General features: G+C 51.3%; 1 protein-coding gene across 7 annotated transcripts; it reads left to right on the top strand.

Moving 5' to 3' along the window:
- The first annotated feature begins 564 nt into the window (after positions 1–564).
- Positions 565–18,296, top strand: SDCBP2 (syndecan binding protein 2). Of its 7 annotated transcripts, none has more exons than XM_064573005.1 (9): positions 4,551–4,915; positions 7,947–8,019; positions 8,673–8,727; positions 9,323–9,423; positions 14,206–14,364; positions 14,931–15,106; positions 15,186–15,357; positions 17,418–17,509; positions 17,733–18,296. In XM_064573005.1, the coding sequence occupies exons 2-9, from the start codon at positions 7,966–7,968 to the stop codon at positions 17,785–17,787; spliced, it is 864 nt and encodes a 287-aa protein (XP_064429075.1). In that variant the 5' UTR covers positions 4,551–4,915; positions 7,947–7,965; the 3' UTR covers positions 17,788–18,296. The 7 variants fall into 7 exon arrangements, with proteins under 7 accessions (XP_064429074.1, XP_064429073.1, XP_064429075.1 ...); XM_064573002.1 differs by lacking the exons at positions 17,418–17,509; positions 17,733–18,296 and adding an exon at positions 16,591–17,403 and having other exon boundaries at positions 4,556–4,606; positions 4,807–4,915; XM_064573004.1 differs by lacking the exons at positions 4,551–4,915; positions 17,418–17,509; positions 17,733–18,296 and adding exons at positions 565–681; positions 16,591–17,404.
- The last annotated feature ends 460 nt before the right edge of the window (positions 18,297–18,756 follow it).

The following is an 18,756-nucleotide window of genomic DNA, read 5'->3' as shown; positions in this document are numbered from 1 at the left end:
TTTAGCCAGACCCCAGAGATGGGCACTGGGGATTTCTAGATTTCCCTATTATGGGCTCTGGGACTTCAATGTCTACTTGTTTACCATAATAAATTACTAGAAGGGAAATGCTAGGCCACAAGTTATGGCCATTTTTTTTTTTTTAAGATTTTATTTATTTGACAGAGAGAGAGACAGCGAGAGAGGGAACACAAGCAGGGGGAGCGGGAGAGGGAGAAGCAGGCTTCCCGCCGAGCAGGAAGCCCGATGTGGGGCTCGATCCCAGGACCCTGGGACCATGACCTGAGCAGAAGGCAGACGCTTAACCGACTGAGCCACCCAGGTGCCCCAGTTATGGCCATTTTTTAAGACCCTGGATGCCCCTCAAACTGTCCTCATGTTCAGCAGGACTGGATGTCCAATCTAAATCCTCAAGGTCAAGAAATCTTGGTTCCTACCCCTCTCACCAGCAGCTGCGAGCCCCTAATCCCACCTCCACATCTTGACTAAGGCCCAAGCCCTCCTCTGGGCCCGGTGACTTGCTTTGTTTATACACTCACAGGGCATTTACCTAGGTCCATCTGGGTGAGTCAGCTGACGGGAGCAGGCACCACCCTTCCCAGAGCAGGAACCTGGGCCACCCGCTTCCAGACTCTCTTGGCAGTGACTGGCAGAGGACGCTCGGCAGCACCTGGCCGGCAGGTAAGAGCTGGGGCCCATATTACCCAGAATGAGGTTAGTGAGGCTTGGTCTTTTGCCGTCTGGCCAGTCCTGACCCTTCTGGGGCCTCCCAGGTAGTTTTCTTTCAAGGTGCCTCCCTCTGGGGGCATAGTGTGAACGGGGGTCTCCTCTGACCCCTGCCCTGGGTCAGGTTTGAGGGCTGAGTGATCTTTATCCAGACATCATGGGGGCCGCAGGCTCCTTGTAACCTCCTGTGGCAGCGCTCAGGAGATGCGGCCCACACCCTGCTCCTTGAAGGGGACCTTTGGAAGGCCAAGCAGAGTGGATTTCCACAGGGAACGGAGAGTATACGCTTCAGTTTCTGTTACGTCTCTGCCTGCAGCAGTTTCTACCCACTACCCTAAGTAGGCGAGGAAAAATCTGCTGGGGAACGCGGCCGGCGACTTGACCTCTCTCAGAACCGGTTTCCTCGTGTGGACACTGGAAGCATCCCCGGGAGCACTGACTGAGCTAATGGAACCAAGGGGGACAGTCTGTGCCCTGCACACCGCAGAAAATGGAGCTTCAGGCGAGGCTGCTCTCGGGGGAGGACGCTGCACTGGCTACTTACGTAGGGTGGCCCGAACTAACGAAAACAATTGTTTTTGTTTTTAAAGAGTTTTTCTGTTTTACATTTTCGATTTCCAAACTAGTAGCAATTCTCACACCACCATCACCATCACTGCTCCCTGGGGCTCCCTGTGTCCACCCTTGACCCTCTGGTCTGTTCTCCCAATGTTAGCCAAAGAGGAGGGGCTGTTAAAATGTAAGTTGGGCCATGTCACTCTGCTGCTCAGCGTTCTCCAGTGGCTCCCATCTCGGCAGAGTAAATGCCAAATGCTGGCTGTGGACCCCTGGGGACCTGGCCCGCTCACATCCTCTCCCACCTCCTCACCACTGCTCCCCCTCTGAACAAGACTCCAGTCTCATCGGCCAGATGGTCTCTAAACAAGAGGCACCCCCACCTCAGAGCTGCCGCAGTGGCCATGCCCTCAGCCCTGATGCTCTTCCCTACCCCTTTAGGCTTTTACACAAGCCACTCGTCACTCCTGACCCGCAGTGAGGCCCTTCTGGACCTCTTGACACTCTACCCTTCATCCTGCTTTATCTTTCTCCCGATGACTTCCCATCACCTAACACAGCAAACACACTTCTCTAACCAGCTAGAAAGACACCCTCAAGGACAGACTTTCCTCTTGCTCACTGCCTCAGTACCTAGAACAGCTTAGGTGCTCAGTAAATGTCCTGAATGAACAGCTAACGATGACTGCATGCCCTTTAAGTGCTAGGTACTGTGCTAAGTGAGCTCCATACATATCTTCTCTCTTTTTAAGGATCTTTAAATCTTCATGATAACTCTGTGATGCAAGTACTGTTACCCATATCACAAAGGAAGAGATGACACTCAAAAGGGACTTGTCCATGCTTGCTCTCACAAATTAGAGGCAGCAGTCTGAACCCAGTCCTGCCTGCCTACCACGTCTTGTTCCTGCTTTGCCTCTCAGGGGCCTGCATTCGGAAGCATCTGCATTCCCCAAAGAAGTTCACAGCTTTTCTCCAGCAGGCAGTATAGCCCTGAAGAGAAGGGGGTATATGCTGGTGGCCTAGCAACAGCCTCTTCCTTTCTAACTCACATCACATCCCTGGGCTAATTTGGCCTTCCAGGAGCTATTCCTCTGACACTCTAACCCACGCTTCCCTCCCGCACACACTGTCTTCTGAAGGATGGATGAGTTGTCCATAGGAACAAGGAGGAGTCCCATAGTTTCAGCTCTTTGGAACAAGGTGTTCCAAAGGCGTGTTCTCATTCCAAAACCCAAAGATGGGCGCTGATGACCCCTTTCAGCCCTGCTGATCTCCAAGGACCTGACTGCTGGATTGCTGTGGGTGGTGTTACTGCTTTTATAAAAAAATACAGAGGTTCAGAGATGGAAATTCTGTGAAGTGCAGGGGAAAGGAAAATTCCTTTGAGAGAGATGGGTTATTTTCCTTTCACAGGAGCCAATTAATTGCAGGAAGCCAGCACTGAGCTGAGGGAACTCTTTCATTGTCAGATTGTAGGAAGCAGCCTTTTAATCTACCACATTAGGGCAGTGGTTTTTTTCTCCCTTTCTAGGCCCAGAGTTTCTCTTCAAAGGACTTTTTTGGGGCTTTCTCTTCCCTCTGTGTCTTGCTTTCCCATTCCTTTAAGAGTAACTGGATTCCTGCCCTGTGCCAGACACTGGGCTCAGCACTGGGGAGGGAAACAGGCAAATAAAAACACAGAGGAAATTCAATCCCAGGGAATGCAGAAGACCTTGCTCACAAGAAGTGCGTAATAAACATTAGTGGAATGAAGGATGAATAGGTGAATATGAGGTTCTGGGGTCTAGAGAAGGGAGGTCTGCCTAATTTTGTGAGTGTGTGTGGGTGTGGGGATTTGGGGGAAAGCTAAGAATTGGGGGAACAGGAGTTCACCAGATGAACGAGGGGGAGGGAGAAGGCGTGAATGTCATTCAAGACAGAGGGACAGGCACCTGAAAAGGCAGGGAGGCATGAACTAGGAGTGTGAGTTCTAGTGTCAGCAGGCAGTCTGGAATGAATGAAATGTAGGGTGAGTGTGGAAAAGTGAGAAGGTGTGACTGCAGATGGTGCCAGGAGTCAGGTCATGGAGATCTGAACGCCAAGCTGAAGTTTAGAGATTTATCCTGAGGGCAAGAGCTGGGTAGGGCTTCAAGAGCAGGAGCTGAGGTTAACTCCCAGATTTCTGGCTCAGACCAGGGGGTGGACTTGGTAGGGTAGCTGTAGAGGGACAGCAATGCTAGGAAAAAAGGAGTTCAGTTTGAATAACCTGGGAGGTAGTAAAGATCTGGAAGACAGCTGGACTCTTGGGTCTGGGCCTCCCTATCCCTGTAGTAGCACATTCCACACCCACTCTCTTTCTTCCTTCCTTCCTACAGAAGGCTTTCCTGGTCGCCGTAGCCTTTTGTCCTGCACTCCGTAAGCCAAACTGCCTGAATCCCTCATAAGGAGCAGTGGGTCCAATTCTGCTTTGGGAAGTGATCTGCCTGGCCAGGCACAAAACCCCTACTCTGGGTAGCGGGGCTCAATCACTCAGCTACTCTCGGGTGGGATCCCAGGGTGAATCTGCGTAGAGTGGGGGCGGGGCACTTGCAGCTAAGCACCTGGTCAGAAGTCGGGGCCGGGCAAAAAAAACAAAAACAAAAACAAAAACAAAAACAAAACCCAGTGGGAGGGTCAGTGATGTCACAATGGGTAGGAACTGAAAGCGCTTCGGAAGCCTTACCGGGCGAGGGGGCTTCTATTCCAGGCACAGGCAGCGGGGAGCGCAGGCGTGTCTATACCCTCCTCCCCTCCCACAGCTGCCTTAGAAACAGAATCTTATCAGCCCGCAGGGAGCGGATCACCCGCACCCTCCCTCCTCTGGAAGCCGTAAATGGTCCTGTAGGGTCAGGGGCGTGGGGGGATACTCGCCCCTTTAAAGCTCGATTTGTTCCGCGCGGCCTCCAGTCCAGTAAAGAGGGGACAAGGGGCCCGATCGAGCCTCCCCATCCCTTACTCTGCTGCTTTACCTGACTTCTTTTTGTGGGTGGCGGCGCCAGCCATGGGCACCTGGAGAAAGCGAGAGGCCGGGTGGATTCTAGCAATCCAGCCAGCTACGAACCCGCCCGACGAGGAGGCCGCCATGTTTCACCCTGCTGCCGCGCGGCAACCTGGGAGCCATCCGTAGCAGCGCGCAGGCCTGGGTGGGTGGGACGCATGCGTTTTAGACGCCGCAGCGCGCCCTAGCGGCCTGGAGGGGACTCTGCGCAGGTGCTGTAGCCCAGAGCAACCGGGAGACGTCACTTCCGGCCGGGTTCCGAGCGAAGGGTGTGTCGGAGTGGGAGTAGCTGGCGATTTTTGAGCGGTGCGACAGAAAGGGAAACTGAGTCCTGGGGGTGAAGAACAGGCTCTACGGCCCGTGGGGCTTTCCCCGGCCCCCGCATTCGTGGACTTTGTGCCTGGTTGCGCAAAGCGAGAAAACTGAGGCTGTGGGAGGAGGCGGGTTCGTCGCGAACGGTGGTTCCGGGTGGTGAACCAGCATGATGCCCTGTCGTTATTATACAGGCGGAACACGGGCCATGAAAGTAATTTATAGTAGAAGAATATGCCCTTCACTTTGCAAAAGCTGAAACAGGATTACACCCAGATCGTGTTTGTACCTAACTCAAACTGAGTAAGTTTGGATTTAAGAGAAGACGGTATTCAACTGAATTTTGCCACAGTTTGTATTTGACGTCTCGAATCAAAGGCTAAGTATTTGTGTACAGGTGTGGAATTAGTACGACAGCCACAGTGCAGGCACAGATGGGCGCGTTCTGCTGACTCACCTGTGGTGAGAAGGATTGACACTGATTTTCCAGAATGGTGAACAAAACAAAGTATAACCTCCCTTGATTAACCTGGTATATGCATGTTTGGATAACATATTGCATATTAAAACCAGGAAGTACTGTATTTGTATATGGAACAGGTTACAAGCAGGCTTTATGCCCACGTGAAGTTTTGGGAGGACAGTTTGTTGTGATGAACATTCTGCGTGTTCCAAGAAGTACAGATCTCTGTTCGCTGCTTCCTAAGTGTTAGTAATGTCCCCCTCAGTCTTGTGACACCCAAAAATGCCCGCGGAAATTTCCAGTCTGTTCTTGGAAAACTACTGTTTTATTCAAATAACAATTTTTGCCACCGTGCATGTTTGCTGTTGTAGTGGGGAGGTGTAGTGTGTGGTCAACGGGACACAGCCCCTGCCTGCCCTTGTGAGGTGGGGTCCAGTATGAGAAAATACCCAGATGTCAATCCTATAATACGGTAAATAGCTTGACAGTAGAGAGCACAAGTCAGGGTTAGGAACACAAGAAGACCCAACCAACTAGCAGGGGGTCCTACGGCCTGAAAAAGGCAACCCAAGAAATAGATTTTGAGCTAAACCTTCCAAAGAGCACCACGCAGGAAAGGTGGTGTGCCAAGCAGATGGCCCAGGATGACTAAAATAGGTCCAGGGTCCCTGGTGCACAGTAGATACTCAAATGCTATGAGTGGATAGACAGGTGATTGAATGAGGCACGGCCTATTTGCTGGCTGGGAGCCATTCCCCACTAGATCATAAATGTTAAAAGGCAGGGGAATACCTGCTTCCTCATTCTGCCCAGAGCCCGAAACTGAGTTGGGACTCACCGAAGGTGGAGGTGGTGAAGGTCCCAGATACAGAGGAAGTGTGTGGTCCTGGCCTGGGAGTGATTTCTAGGAAGTGGATTTCTGGTTCTGCTCTCCCAGAGGGAAGCCACTAAAAATATAACTGCTGTGTTGCTTCAGTGGTAGAAAAAGCAGGGCAGGGGTGGCCTCTCGTTTTCACATAAGCTCTTCATGCGTGGTCCTGGTAACAGGGCTTGCTCTTGGCGAATGGTACCTGCTGAGGACTGTCCCAAGAGAAAAATCTCCCAGAGTGTGTGCACAGTGGGGGAGGCCACAGGCAAAGGGGTTTATTCCCCAAGCTGGTCTACAGGAGGTCAGAGCCAGTCTTCCTCTCCCCCATGGGACAATCTCTGTCCTCTTGAGATGATCATTCCTGCCGCAAAGACCAGACTAGGGCAAGGATCTGGAGCTGCCTGCCTCCAGGGCCAAGCAGGGGATGTAAATTGCTGGCCAGGTACTTTGGGAACCAAGAAAGCACAGGCGGCTTCATCTAAGAGGCTGGCTGCAGCTCAGCCTGGACTGGGTATCGCTGTGCATGGCTCCTGCTCTTGCATTACCAAATATTTTGACTTTTTAAAATAAAAATTAGAAGAGAATAATTTTTTTATTCCCAGACTTTAAAATGTTGACACTAATTCAAATTTGAAAAAACGAGAAACAAGACTGAGAGGTGAATGAAATACATTTGGGACCTCTGGTTCTTGTTTCCTTCCTAGGAAGGTGGGAGGCTATCAGAGCAGGTATACACAATAAAGGGGTGTCTGGAGTGGTCACAGAGAACTGAATGGGCTGTGCCAGGGGTGATGGGACTCCAGTCCTGCCCAGGTCCAGATCCTCTGGGCATCTCCCCTGAGTGACCCACAGGTGCCAAGGTCATCTTCATCCATCATTGCTCCTTCTCCTTCCTCTGCACCTGCTGCCTTCACTCCCCCCCCCACACCATTCCTTCTAACTTGCCATCAAATCCCTTCTCTCTCACATCCCACCCATAACCCCCGTGCTGTGGCAGATCGCCATCATCTTCCGGCCCCTCCCCTGGTGCCACAAAATCCTCCAGTGGTTCTTGCCTCCTCTTTTGTTCTCCAGATGGCAGGCAGTAGCCTTTCTGCCTGAGCCTGGGATGTCTTACCCCTGCTTAGAGCCCCCTGGTGGCTCCCCACTGCTCTCAGTATCTAGCCCACATTCCCTAAAGTGGCCCACACAGACTTCTGATTCCTCCAGAGATTGGAACTGGTGGCTCACAGGCCAGATGCAAACAGGTTTAATTTGACCTTGGGAGAATTACATTCAAACTAGTGGCCTAATGCAATGTATTAGGTGGTCCTAATTCATACATTCAAACTAGTGGCCTAAATGCAAAACCTAAGACACTGCATTTAATAAGATCAGAACTTTACAAGGAGAAGAGTGGAAGCCTAGGCTAAGATCAGGGCTGGAAATGGGTGGTATACAGTAGGAGCTCAAACACCCAGAGGTGAACAGGGGTGTGAGGGGTAGGGGAGAGATTCTAAATGCCCTGCTGCCTTTCTGTTGTAATTAAGACCCCACCTACTTAACACTGGACTGAATTCTGTGTAGTTGGGGGATGATGCTGTATGCACCCCTAACAAAGGCCAGGTATGTAGCAGGTACTCACTATGAACCTGCTGGATTGAATTTGGGTCTTGAGTCACCAAACCTTATAAGTCTGTCTGACCTTTGAAACATGGCAGGGAAGGACTTGATCCCTAGTCCTGCTCTTCCTGGCCAGCATGTCCTGGATGGTCCCTGGGGTCTGGGGTCTAAAGCCCAGAGTCAGTTGAACAGATGGGGTAGAATTTTGCAAGGGTGGAGATCATGGGCTTGGGAATAAAACAAACTTGGGTTCAAACTCCACTCCCCCCATCTCCAAAATGGGGATGATACCTTCCTGATTTCTTTCTCATCCTGAGAGTCCTGAGTGGCACACATGAACAAGAGGTAGACATCCATGCTTCTTCTCACCCCTCACCCCTTCTCACCCTCTGTGCCTGTAGGGTGTTCCAAGGAGCAGCCATGTCCACCCTGTACCCATCTCTGGAGGACCTGAAGTTGGACCAAGCCATTCAGGTAAGCCACTAGGCATGTGTTAGCCTAGGCCACCTCGAGGGGCCTTTGTGATTGCCCCAGGGTAAGTAAGGGAGGCTTGTCTTGGAAGATGCTGGGTGTTGGGTCCCTGGGCATGCAGGTCACCACTGCAGGACCTGCTAGTGGACAGGTGTCCAGAGGTTAAGGCAGTGGAGTTACAGCAGGAATGGAAAAGCCCAAACAGACAGGCCTCTCCTGTGCGTCCTAGGACTTCCTCTCTCCCAGTTCAGGTAGACTCCACTGTAGACAGGCTTCCAGAGTAAACCCCATGGGCATGGCCTTTGGCCTGCTCATCCCCAGACACCCCTTTTTCCTTCCATTCATCTGTGGTTCCAGTGGGTTTTGAGAATTTGGGACTTCTTGACTGAGAATTTCATTGGGAGGTGGGCCTCAGTGTTCTGGCTGCCTCAGGTAGTAAGCGGGTCATGACGTTTGGTGGGTTGCAGGCTATGGGGAGAACCTTCCCCAGAAACATGGACGTGTGCAGAGGCCACCTTTACACACCTCCAAGGTTCATGGATACCCCTACCTTAGGCCCGCCAGCGTAACTAATGCCCTGATCCCCAGGGAGCCCCAGGCTCCAAGGGTTCTGGGGGTCCTGGCCACAGCTGACCAGTGCTCCTCACCTCTCCCAGGCCCAGGCCAGAGCTGCACCCAGAATGCCTGCCCTGCCAGTCTCCCAGTCTTCAGGTGAGTGAGCCAGTCGACAGGGTGGGGCGCTCCTGACTGACAGTGACCTCTTGTGGCCACTTCCAGCACAGCCTCTTACCTGCCCCTGTGCTGTGGGCTTCCTGAACATTTTATCCCCACCAGGACCCTTTGATGGGGACCCCGAGGAAACTGTGGCTTAGTGAGAGCATTAACTCCCCTGATTTGGGGCTCCCTTCTGTGGCTGAGTGAGGAGTCCAAGCTGTTTGTGGTGGCCCCTTGAGTTGTTGGTAGCAGTGTTGATTCAGGTCCTGTGGCAGCTAACTTGACCTCAGGCTCACTCTGTCCTTCCTTCCCTGCAGTGTCCTGGGAGCTGCCCTGGGGTCAGATGCCTGCCTCCTGTAGCCCCTGCAGCCCCTGTGTCCCAGGCTGCTCCTGGGGAGACCCCTGCCCCTCAGCCCTTCTGAGGAGAGAACCCACATCACCAGCGAGTGTTCCCTTGCATTCTCGGGGATAAACAACATCCCCAGGCCATGTTTCTTAATACAAATGAGTGACCACAGGAGCCAGGCAGGTGTGGCCAAGTTCACGCCCCTGAGTAACACCTTTCCTCTTCCTTCTGTTCCCTTCCCGTCAGTTTTGTACCCAAGCCTGGCAGAATTGGAAAATTATATGGGTCTTTCCCTCTCCAGCCAAGAAGTCCAGCAGAGCCTGCTTCAGATTCCAGAAGGTGCTAGTGTAGGTATTTGTCTCTTGCCTACTGTGGGCACAGAAAGTGCCAACTCTCCCTCCCTCTTGGTCTTGCCCTTCGAGCAGACTGGAATCTCCTCTTCCCCGGCATGCCTGGCCTCTGTTTCTTCATGGCACTTCTCATTCTGAGCCAATGTTAAAAGTGCTGTGGGGTTTCCTGCAGACTTGGACACTGGAAGACCATTGCCTGACCTTTGACCTCCGGCTTCAGGCTGCTGGATGAGAAGGGAGGGCATTAAACCCAGCCTGAGCCTGGAGACTTCTTCTTTTTTTTTTTTTTTGACTATTTTATTTTATTTTTTTATTATGTTATGTTAATCACCATACATTACATCATTAGTTTTTGATGTAGTGTTCCATGATTCATTGTTTGCGTATTGCTCCATGTACTACGTGCCCTCCTTGATACCCATCACCAGGCTAACCCATCCCCCCACCCCCCTCCCCTCTAGAACCCTCAGTTTGTTTCTCAGAGTCCATAGTCTCTCATGGTTCGTCTCCCCATCCGGTTTTCCCCCCTTCATTCTTCCCCTCCTCCTATCTTCTTCTTTTTTTTTTTTAACATATAATGTATTATTTGTTTCAGAGGTACAGATCTGTGATTCAACAGTCTTACACAATTCACAGCGCTCACCATAGCACATACCCTCCCCGATGTCTATCACCCAGCCACCCCATCCCTCCCAACCCCCACCACCCCAGCAACCCTCAGTTTGTTTCCTGAGATTATGAATTCCTCATATCAGTGAGGTCTGATTGACTTATTTTGCTCAGCATAAAACCCTCCAGTTCCATCCACATCGTTGCAAATGGCAAGATTTCATTCCTTTTGATGGCTGCATAATATTCCATTGTGTGTATGTGTGTGTGTATATATATATACACACCACATCTTCTTTATCCATTCATCTGTCAATGGACATCTTGAGCCTGGAGGCTTCTAATGAAGGAGCTGCCTGTGCCTTGAGAGCTTTGCATGGAGGGGAGAGCCGAGACAGGGAGCAGCTTGTCACCCAGCTCTGGTCCCCAGATGAAGTGGCAATGCTTGCTTGATTCCTGTTTTCCATGGTTTTGGGGAGCAGGGGAAATCATGACACAGAAATGTTCTGTCCTCAAAATATGTTCATTTAGAGACCAGTCCCCACTCAAACCCCCTGCCAGTGGGCTCCAGCATCCCCGTGGGCCATTGGTCAGTGGGCTTGTCTGCAATCCTGTCCCCACATGGGTGAAAATTGGTGGCAGGGCCCAGCTGCAGGTCTTGCTGAGGCTGCAGGGTCTTATGAAGTGAGGGGGGGTGAGGATGAGAACTGCTTTAGCCACTGGCAAATGAGGGTCTCACAGGAGAAAGTTGACCAGGATGGGGACACATGGGGCCCTGGGGTGCTGCTCCACGTTGCCCCCCCCCAGTCATGCTGTGAAATACAAACAAGAAGCCAAGGAAGTCATGGGGTATGTACCTCACTTGTAAGCCCTTGACTGAATTCCTCTTTGTTTCAATAGTGAGGACATGAGTGCATTTCACCTTAACATTGATAAAAATATGACAGATGAATTCATTTTTATAATTAAAAAATTTTATGTTTAGCTTTTTATTTTTAAATGATCACAGATTGCTGGGAGGTCCCAAAGATAGTACAGAGAAGGGTACAGAAGACTGTACCCTCCACCCAGTTTTCCCAGTGGTTCTGTGGGGGGTGGCTGCATAACTGTAGGGTAAGGAAAGCAAGCATTTTGCCTTGGTCCAGTGGGTGTCTGTAGTTCTGTGTCACTTTGTCACCTGTATAGATAGACCCACATAGGTACCAGTGTAACCAAGGCACAGATGAGTTCGTCACCACAGAGGTCTCCCTCAGGCTGGCCCTTCGCGATCATGCCCACCCTCTCCCCCTGACCTTCCCGAACCCCCTGGCCTCCACTAGTCTGTTTTCTGCCTCGATAATTTTGTTTCAGCATGTTATCTATGTGGAATCATATAGTGTTTTCAGATTGGCTTTTTCAACTCAGCATAATGCCCTTGAAATTTTTCGAGGTTGTTCACTCTATTAATAGCTCGTTCCATTTTATTTATTTATTTGTTTGTTTTTATTTCATTTTGTTTTAATTCCACTATAGTTAACCTACAGTGTTATATCAGTTCAGTACAATACAGTGATTCAGCAATTCTATACATCACCTGGGGCTCATCGCAACAAGTGTATGCTTAATCCCCATCCCGTTACCCCCACCTCCCACCCCCTCCCCAAGTTCATCCCGTTGTGTGGTATTCCATGGTATGGATGTACCGAGATTTGTTCAACCCACTGAGGGTCGTTTTCATTGTTTCCAGTTTGGGGCTATTACAAACTAAGTTATTATGGATATTTGTGTACAGTTTTTTGTACGGACATAAGTTTTCATTTCTCTGGGATAAATGTCCAGGAGTGCAGTTTGCTAGGTTGTATGATAAATGCATGTTTAAATTTTTAAAAGATACTGCCAAACTATTTTAAGAGTGGCTCTACCATTTTATTTTCCTGCCGGCAAAACGTGCTGCTCCAGTTTCTTCCCATCCTCGCCAGCTTCTCACTAATGTTAGCTGTCATGATAAGTGTGTAGTGATGTCTCTTCACAGTCTCAGTTTGCATTTCCCCACTGGCTAGTGATGTTCAGCGTCTTGTCATGTGCTATTTACCAGCTGTAAATTCTTTTCAGTAAAATGCTCTTCATACGTTTTGTTCATTTTCTCAATGGATAGTTTGTTTTTTTTAAGTCAAGTTTTGAGAGTTCTTTATTCTAGAGTCCTTTGTCAAGTCTTTGTAAAAATTTTCTCCCAAGTGTAGCTTCTTTTTTCAACTTATTAAAAGGATCTCTGGCAGAGCAAAAGTTTTTAATTTTGATGAGGTTCCAATTTGTGGATCTTTTTTTCTTTTTCTTTTTTCTTTTTTTTTTTTGTGAATCAGGCTTTGCTGGCCTGTCTGAAGCCATTTACACCAAGCCTGAAATCTGAAGATTTTCTCCTCTTATTTTTATCTAAAACCTATGTTTTACATTTTTAAAAAAGATTGTATTTATTTATTTATTTGAGAGAGAGAGAGAGAGAGAGAGAGTGCACGTGTGCGAGCAGGCAGTTGGAGGAGCCTAGGGAGAGGGAGATAATTTCCAGCCGTGAGCACAGAGCCCATTGTGGGGCTTGATCCCAGGACCCTAAGATCATGACACGAGCCGAAACCAAGAGTCAGATGCTTAACTGACTGAGCCACCCAGGCGCCCCATGTTTTACATTTAAATTTATGATGAAATTTGAGTTAATTTTTGTATAAGGTGTGAAGCTTAGGTCAAGGTTCATATTTTTGTCTATGGATGTTCAACTGCTCCTATCCCCTTTGTTGAAAAGACTATTTCTTGTCCATCGAACTGCTCTGGCACCTCTTTTAAAAAGCAGTTGGCCCTACTTGTGTGAGGCTATTTTTCAAGTCTTTGTCCTATTTCATTGATCCATGTGTCTGTCTCTCCACTGTTACCAAACTATAGCTAAATAATAAGTCTTGACATTTGGTGGAGTGATTCTTCCTGCTTTATTCTTTTTGTCAAAATAGGTTTAGCTATTCTACTTCCTTTGTCTTTTCATATAGAGTTTAGCTTAACCTTGCCTATATCTACAAAACATCTTGTAAAGATTTTGATAGAAATTGCATTAAATCTTTATATCAATTTGGGGGCAATTGACAGCTTTACTATGTTCTTCTAATCCATGAATAGAAAATACCTTTCCATTTTTTGTAAAAAAAGATTTTATTTATTTATTTGACAGAAAGAGACACAGCAAGAGAGGGAACACAAGCAGGGGGAGAGGGAGAAGCAGGCTTCCTGCCGAGGAGGGAGCCTGATGCGGGGCTTGATCCCAGGACCCTGGGATCACGACCTGAGCCAAAGGCAGACGCTTAACAACTGAACCACCCAGGCTCCCCCCTTTCCATTTATTTGGATCTCCTTTGATATCTTTTTATAAGTCATTTTTTGTTTTTGTTTTCAATATATAATTCCTACATATGTTTTGTTAGCTCTACTCCTATTTCTTATTTTTGAGTGATTATAGTTGGTAATGTACTTTTAATTTCAGTTTCCATGTGCATGCTGTTTGTGTATAAAAAGTACAGTTGATTTTTGTGTGTTGATCTTGTATCCTGTGACTTTGCTGAACTCACTTATTAGTTTTAGGAGTTTATTTGTAGATTCCTGGGAATTTCCTAGTAGATCATCATATCATCGGCAAATATTTCTTTTCCAATCTGTATGCCTTTTATTTTCTTTTCTTGCCTTATTGCTCTGGCCAGTTATTCCAGTACCATATTTAATAGTAGTGGTGAGAGTGACATCCTAACTTGTTCTGGGCTTTAGGGGGAAAGCATTCATTTTTATACTTTTTGCTTATATTCTTTTCAAGACAAAAATTAAATCAAGTCCTTTTCCCCCCAATTGCTCCCTATTTGCTGCAAAATTTTATTTTTAGTTGGATTTCAAAGGGGTCTTCTCCTGATACCAACGTGCCTTGCAAAATCCCTTTTCTGTATACCCATACTCTCTTGTCTCTCCTCATATTCCTAGCTGTTTTTCAGAGGCGTAGGCTTTGATGCCCCCCAGTGGCTTCATGGAGCCATGTCCCCTAGCAGCCCCTGCAGAGAAGAGTATGGTCTGCGGATGGGATAGGGCCCAGGGACCACTGCGTCCTTCTTTCCTCATCCTTACGAGGCCCCAGGGGCCAGCTGACCCCACCCTGGTGTCTGTCTGCAGACGGTGGGCTCTGGCTCCTCGCTGGGCCAGCTGGTGGCACCACTGTCTGGGAACAGCCTTGGCACACGGCGTGCGGAGATCAAGCCCGGGGTGCGTGAGATCCACCTGTGCAAGGATGAGCATGGCAAGACTGGGCTGCGGCTAAAGGCCATTGACCAGGTAGGGCTGGGGGCTGGGCAGGAGAGTAGGGGGCATTTCCCACACACATCTCCCACCAGCCTGGGAGGGGGCAGTGTGGGCCCTGTCCACAGTAAGGAAGGTGCAGAGCAGGCAGCTGAGCCGAGGCCTACCCAATCTCAAGCCCAGGCTCTTCCTCTCAATCTCCCTCCCCCAGGGCCTCAGGGCTGGTGCTGGGTTCCAGCAATAGGGACCATCCACCTACCCTTCCTGGGCTCCAACTACTCAGAGCCTCCCTTCCCCCCTGCCCTCCATCAGAGGGATCTGGCTTCCAGGCAGCTGTCTGTAGACAGTGGAAGCCAGGGGCACCAATGCCATTGTAAGAAGCCAGGCAGTCCGGGGGCTGGGGGTGCAGCCTCCAGCCAGGGTTGAAAGCCTGACTCAGCTGCTCCCTGGCTATGTGGCCTGGAGTGTTTCCTCCCCAGGGAAATGGGGTAACCGCTGTCCTGCCCACACAGAGCTGTAGCTCCTAGATGATCAGGAGCACAGCCACAGGAGGGACCTGGGCTCAGAGTGGGCTGCGGAGCTGACGGTGGGTCCTCCTCTAGGGGCTCTTCGTGCAGCTGGTGAAGGCCAACAGCCCTGCGTCTCTCGTGGGGCTGCACTTCGGGGATCAGATCCTGCAGATCGACGGGCGTGACTGTGCCGGGTGGAGCACGGACAGAGCCCACCGGGTGCTGAAGAGGGCATCGGCCGAGAAGATCGTCATGGTCGCTCGGGACAGGTGGGTAGCCGGGCCCCCAGAGCCTCCCTGTCTGACCCCAGCCACGTCCCAGGCCCAGCTCACTGTCTCTCCCCGCCAGGCCCTTCCAGCGGACCATCACCATGCACAAGGACAGCATGGGCCACATCGGCTTTGTCATCAAGAAGGGGAAGGTCATCTCTGTGGTCCAAGGGAGTGCTGCGGCCCACAACGGGCTCCTCACCAACCACACCGTGTGCGAGGTGAACGGGCAGAACGTCATCGGGCTGAAGGTAGGCCAGCGGTTGTGCCCTGGCCTGGGGGCTGCAGTGGCTGAGAGCTTGCTGGGTGGATGGAAGGTTCATGTCTGCAGGCGAGCTGCTGTCCCCATCCGAGCCTCAGGTCCCTCATCCTCCAGTTGCTGTGGGGGCTCACTAAGATGAGGCAGGTAGAGCTCTGAGCACAGTGCCAAGCCTGTGGTAAGTGCTCAGTAAATATGAGCTACTGTCACCAACGTGTGGAGGCCAGAGGAGAGGTGAGGAGGGGGTGAGGGCAGGCGGCAGGACAGGGCGCCGGGGGAGGGGCAGCTGACTGCATGGACGCCTCCATCCTCGGCGCGGTGCTTCTGTCTGCATATGGGCTCACAGTCCGTAGTGGAATATTTGAGAACATTGCTGCTCAGAAACATACTTCTGACCTCTGTTCATCTTTTGAGGGGGGGTGTGTGTGGTGAGTTTTATTTATTATTTATTTATTTATTTATTTTTTATTTTTTAAAGATTTTATTTATTTATTTGAGAGAGAGAATGAGATAGAGACAGAGAGCATGAGAGGGGGGAGGGTCAGAGGGAGAAGCAGACTCCCCGCCGAGCAGGGAGCCCGATGTGGGACTCGATCCCGGGACTCCAGGATCATGACCTGAGCCGAAGGCAGTCGCTTAACCAACTGAGCCACCCAGGCGCCCGAGTTTTATTTTTTAAAGCAAGAAAGAACAAGGGGTCCAGGGTCTAGTGGACCCTGACCGAGGGGTGGGCGCCTTCAGGGACCAGGGATGATGAGTCATGTGGCCTTTGGTCCCTGAACAGGTGAAAGTGGTTTGATCCTGACTCGCTGCCGCCAGGACCGAGAGCAGGGCTCCCCTGACCGACAAGGCCTGGGCAGTGGCATCTCGTTCCGCAGCTGGCACAGGCTTTGAAGCCACTTCTCCACCCCTATTGAGGGCCATCACCAAGCCATTCCTGCCCCATAGCTGCTTCCCATGCTTGGCAGTCTCCCCACCTTCGTTGGAGGCTGGCTCTGGGGGCTCATGAGCATTGTGATCAGGAAGTTCTTCCGGGCGGGTGTCTAAGATCCCTACCCCTGGATTTCTCCCCCCACCCAGGGCTCAGGCATGACCATCCAAAGGGAGCCCTTTATCCCTAAACAGTTGACTCCGCCAGTACGGATTCTGAGTCGCTGTCTCTCTCTGGATCTAGCAAATCCACTCCTTTCAAAGCATTCCAGTTCTTTGATCTTAACTCTTCCAGAGAGCAGTCGTGCTACAATGTGCTGCAGAGTCTCTCTTCCTCCCCGAAGGCTCGGGGCATCGTGATGAACTTGTCCGTTATCCTGGCAAACCGTGGTGCTTCGAGCCTCTGAGGACAGGGGCTCTCCCTTTCCTGAATGGCCCCACATAGCTGTGCTTTGTGAGATGCGTTGTCTCCTGAAAGCGGATCCATTTCCACCCTGTGGCTGTCACTAGGCCCATCCAGCTTGTCTTTGCCGCTTGTCCCACAATAACTGAGTGCATAAGCAGGTTAGATATATGCGGACAGTCCCTAGTCTCTGAGTAAGGGCTGGAAGCTCTTGTGTGGCCATGCCTCAGAGTTTGGTCTATTTGGCCCAGTTTGCGTAAAGCCTTGTCCTTTCTTGTTCTCCCCCTGGTCTGAATGGCGTTCGCAGACCTTCCTCTCTTTACTGGGCAGCAAGGTGTAAGATGAAGAGGGCCCATGAGGGCTCTGCTGGGCTGGCGGCCAACAGGAGCCCAGTGGGTGCGTGGCTGCACCTGATGGCCCCCACTGCATGGTAATTTTCCCTGTGCTTTGGGGCTAGAGCCTGAGGGTGACTGACTCCCACAGACAGGCCTTCAGGGGGAGGGCGGGGAGGGGCGTGCCCGCTTTTCCTGCAGAGATTCTCAGGTCAGGGGACTTATGCTCTTGCTCAAGCACGGCTGCTCCTGGGTTTCTGCCTGAGACCCCCCACCTGATGGCAGCAGGGTCCTCTAGTGGGGGGCCGTGCTGACTGCCCCCCCCCGCAGAGGTGCCTCGGAGTCGCCCCTGGCCCCAGGGTGACCGCTCACTCACCTCCTCTCCAGGACAAAGAAGTCACAGAGATTCTGGCCATGGCCAGGAACGTTGTCACCTTGACCATCATCCCCACCGTGATCTACGAGCACATGGTCAAAAAGTAAGGCTGCCCCCCTCCTGCCTTCCCCCTCACCTCCCCGCCTCCCACCACACCGGCCTCCTCCCTCTTCTGCCCTCCCTTCCCAGGGGCAGGTGGCTGGTGGCTCCCAGTGGGAGCCCTGAAAGCCTTAGAAGTGGAAATGAAGGCCCCCTGGGGATTTGCTGGCTAGTGGGGAGGAGAACCTGCTGCCAGTTTTGGCGACTGTCCTTGTTGCTGTATCTAGGTTGTCCCCGACCTTGCTCCACCACGCCATGGACCACTCGATCCCAGATGTCTGAAGCCAGGGAAGGGCCGTTCAGCCGGCCCACCCTCCCACCGTCCTGCAGGAAAGGGCAGAGTCGTCCGAGACAGGTGTGGGGGGAGGCCGGCTGCCTGGGGCGGGGCTGTCCTGCGGGGGCGCACGCAGACCTCCTCGGAGCCTCCGACTCGGAGCTGCACTGGGGCCCACAGGCAGTGACTCTCTGTGCGGTTGAAATGGGTTGAAATGCGGGGCACGTAGTCAAGCCGGCCAAACATTTCTTAAAGTTGCAGCTGGGTCCCTTGCAAGACTTTTGCTGCCTCTACCAGAAAAACAGTTTGACGTTTTGAGAGAACACGATCTCGTTCTTTGTGAGAATTTCTTTTCCCCTTGCTTGCTGTGTGTCACAAACTGTACGTAGTTAAATCCTTCACTTCTTTTGAATAAAGATTTGCTTTTAAATACAAGCCCTTCTTCAAAAGTAATTGAAAATTCCAGAAACCTTGGTCCCATGACATGCCAGGCCTGGTTTTCTTCTAAGCAGTGGTGACACATGGTCTCTGAGAGCAGAGATTTGGCTCAGCCACCATCACGTGCTGCCTGCAGGGGTGACTGGAGGCGCAGGGACTGGAGAGGGGGAGCCGTGAGGGACTCTGGAGGAGGGACACTGGCTTTGCAGCACCCCTGCTTAACCTGCTTCTGCATCTGCAGAGCAGATAGGGGGTCCACGTCAGGGGTGCTGGAGGGGATGAGGTGCGCTTACAGGCCCCAGCAGGGCTAACCCGCAGGGGGGATCTTCTAGATCCTAGATCCTTTGTGTGACCCAGGGGGGGGGTGACCCTCAGCTGCTGGGACAGGCGCATGGCAGTGCTGAGCCAGCATGCGGCTCTCTGGTTCCTGCAACCTCAGAAAGGATCTCTTTCCCCTCAGCCCTTCCCTGTGTTCACTGTGCCTCCCAGCTTGGCAGGGATGGTTTGAGCCCCCTGCCTCGCTCCTCCGGGTGGAGGGG

This window comes from Mirounga angustirostris, unplaced genomic scaffold (assembly GCF_029215605.1).
Source record: "Mirounga angustirostris isolate CCGP_5_RB_7025 unplaced genomic scaffold, mMirAng1.0.hap1 SCAF_10, whole genome shotgun sequence".
Lineage (NCBI taxonomy): Eukaryota > Metazoa > Chordata > Mammalia > Carnivora > Phocidae > Mirounga > Mirounga angustirostris.
Note: the sequence above shows the minus strand (reverse complement) of the source record. Positions and strands in the feature narration are given on the sequence as shown.

Bases quoted from the DNA above. Each gene is read 5' to 3' on its own strand.
- SDCBP2 (XM_064573004.1), top strand. From the start codon at position 7,966: ATGTCCACCCTGTACCCATCTCTGGAGGACCTGAAGTTGGACCAAGCC. The intron at 8,728-9,322 runs GTGAGTGAGCCA...CCTTCCCGTCAG, and splicing joins GCCAGTCTCCCAGTCTTCAG to TTTTGTACCCAAGCCTGGCA. The intron at 14,365-14,930 runs GTAGGGCTGGGG...GTCCTCCTCTAG, and splicing joins GGCTAAAGGCCATTGACCAG to GGGCTCTTCGTGCAGCTGGT.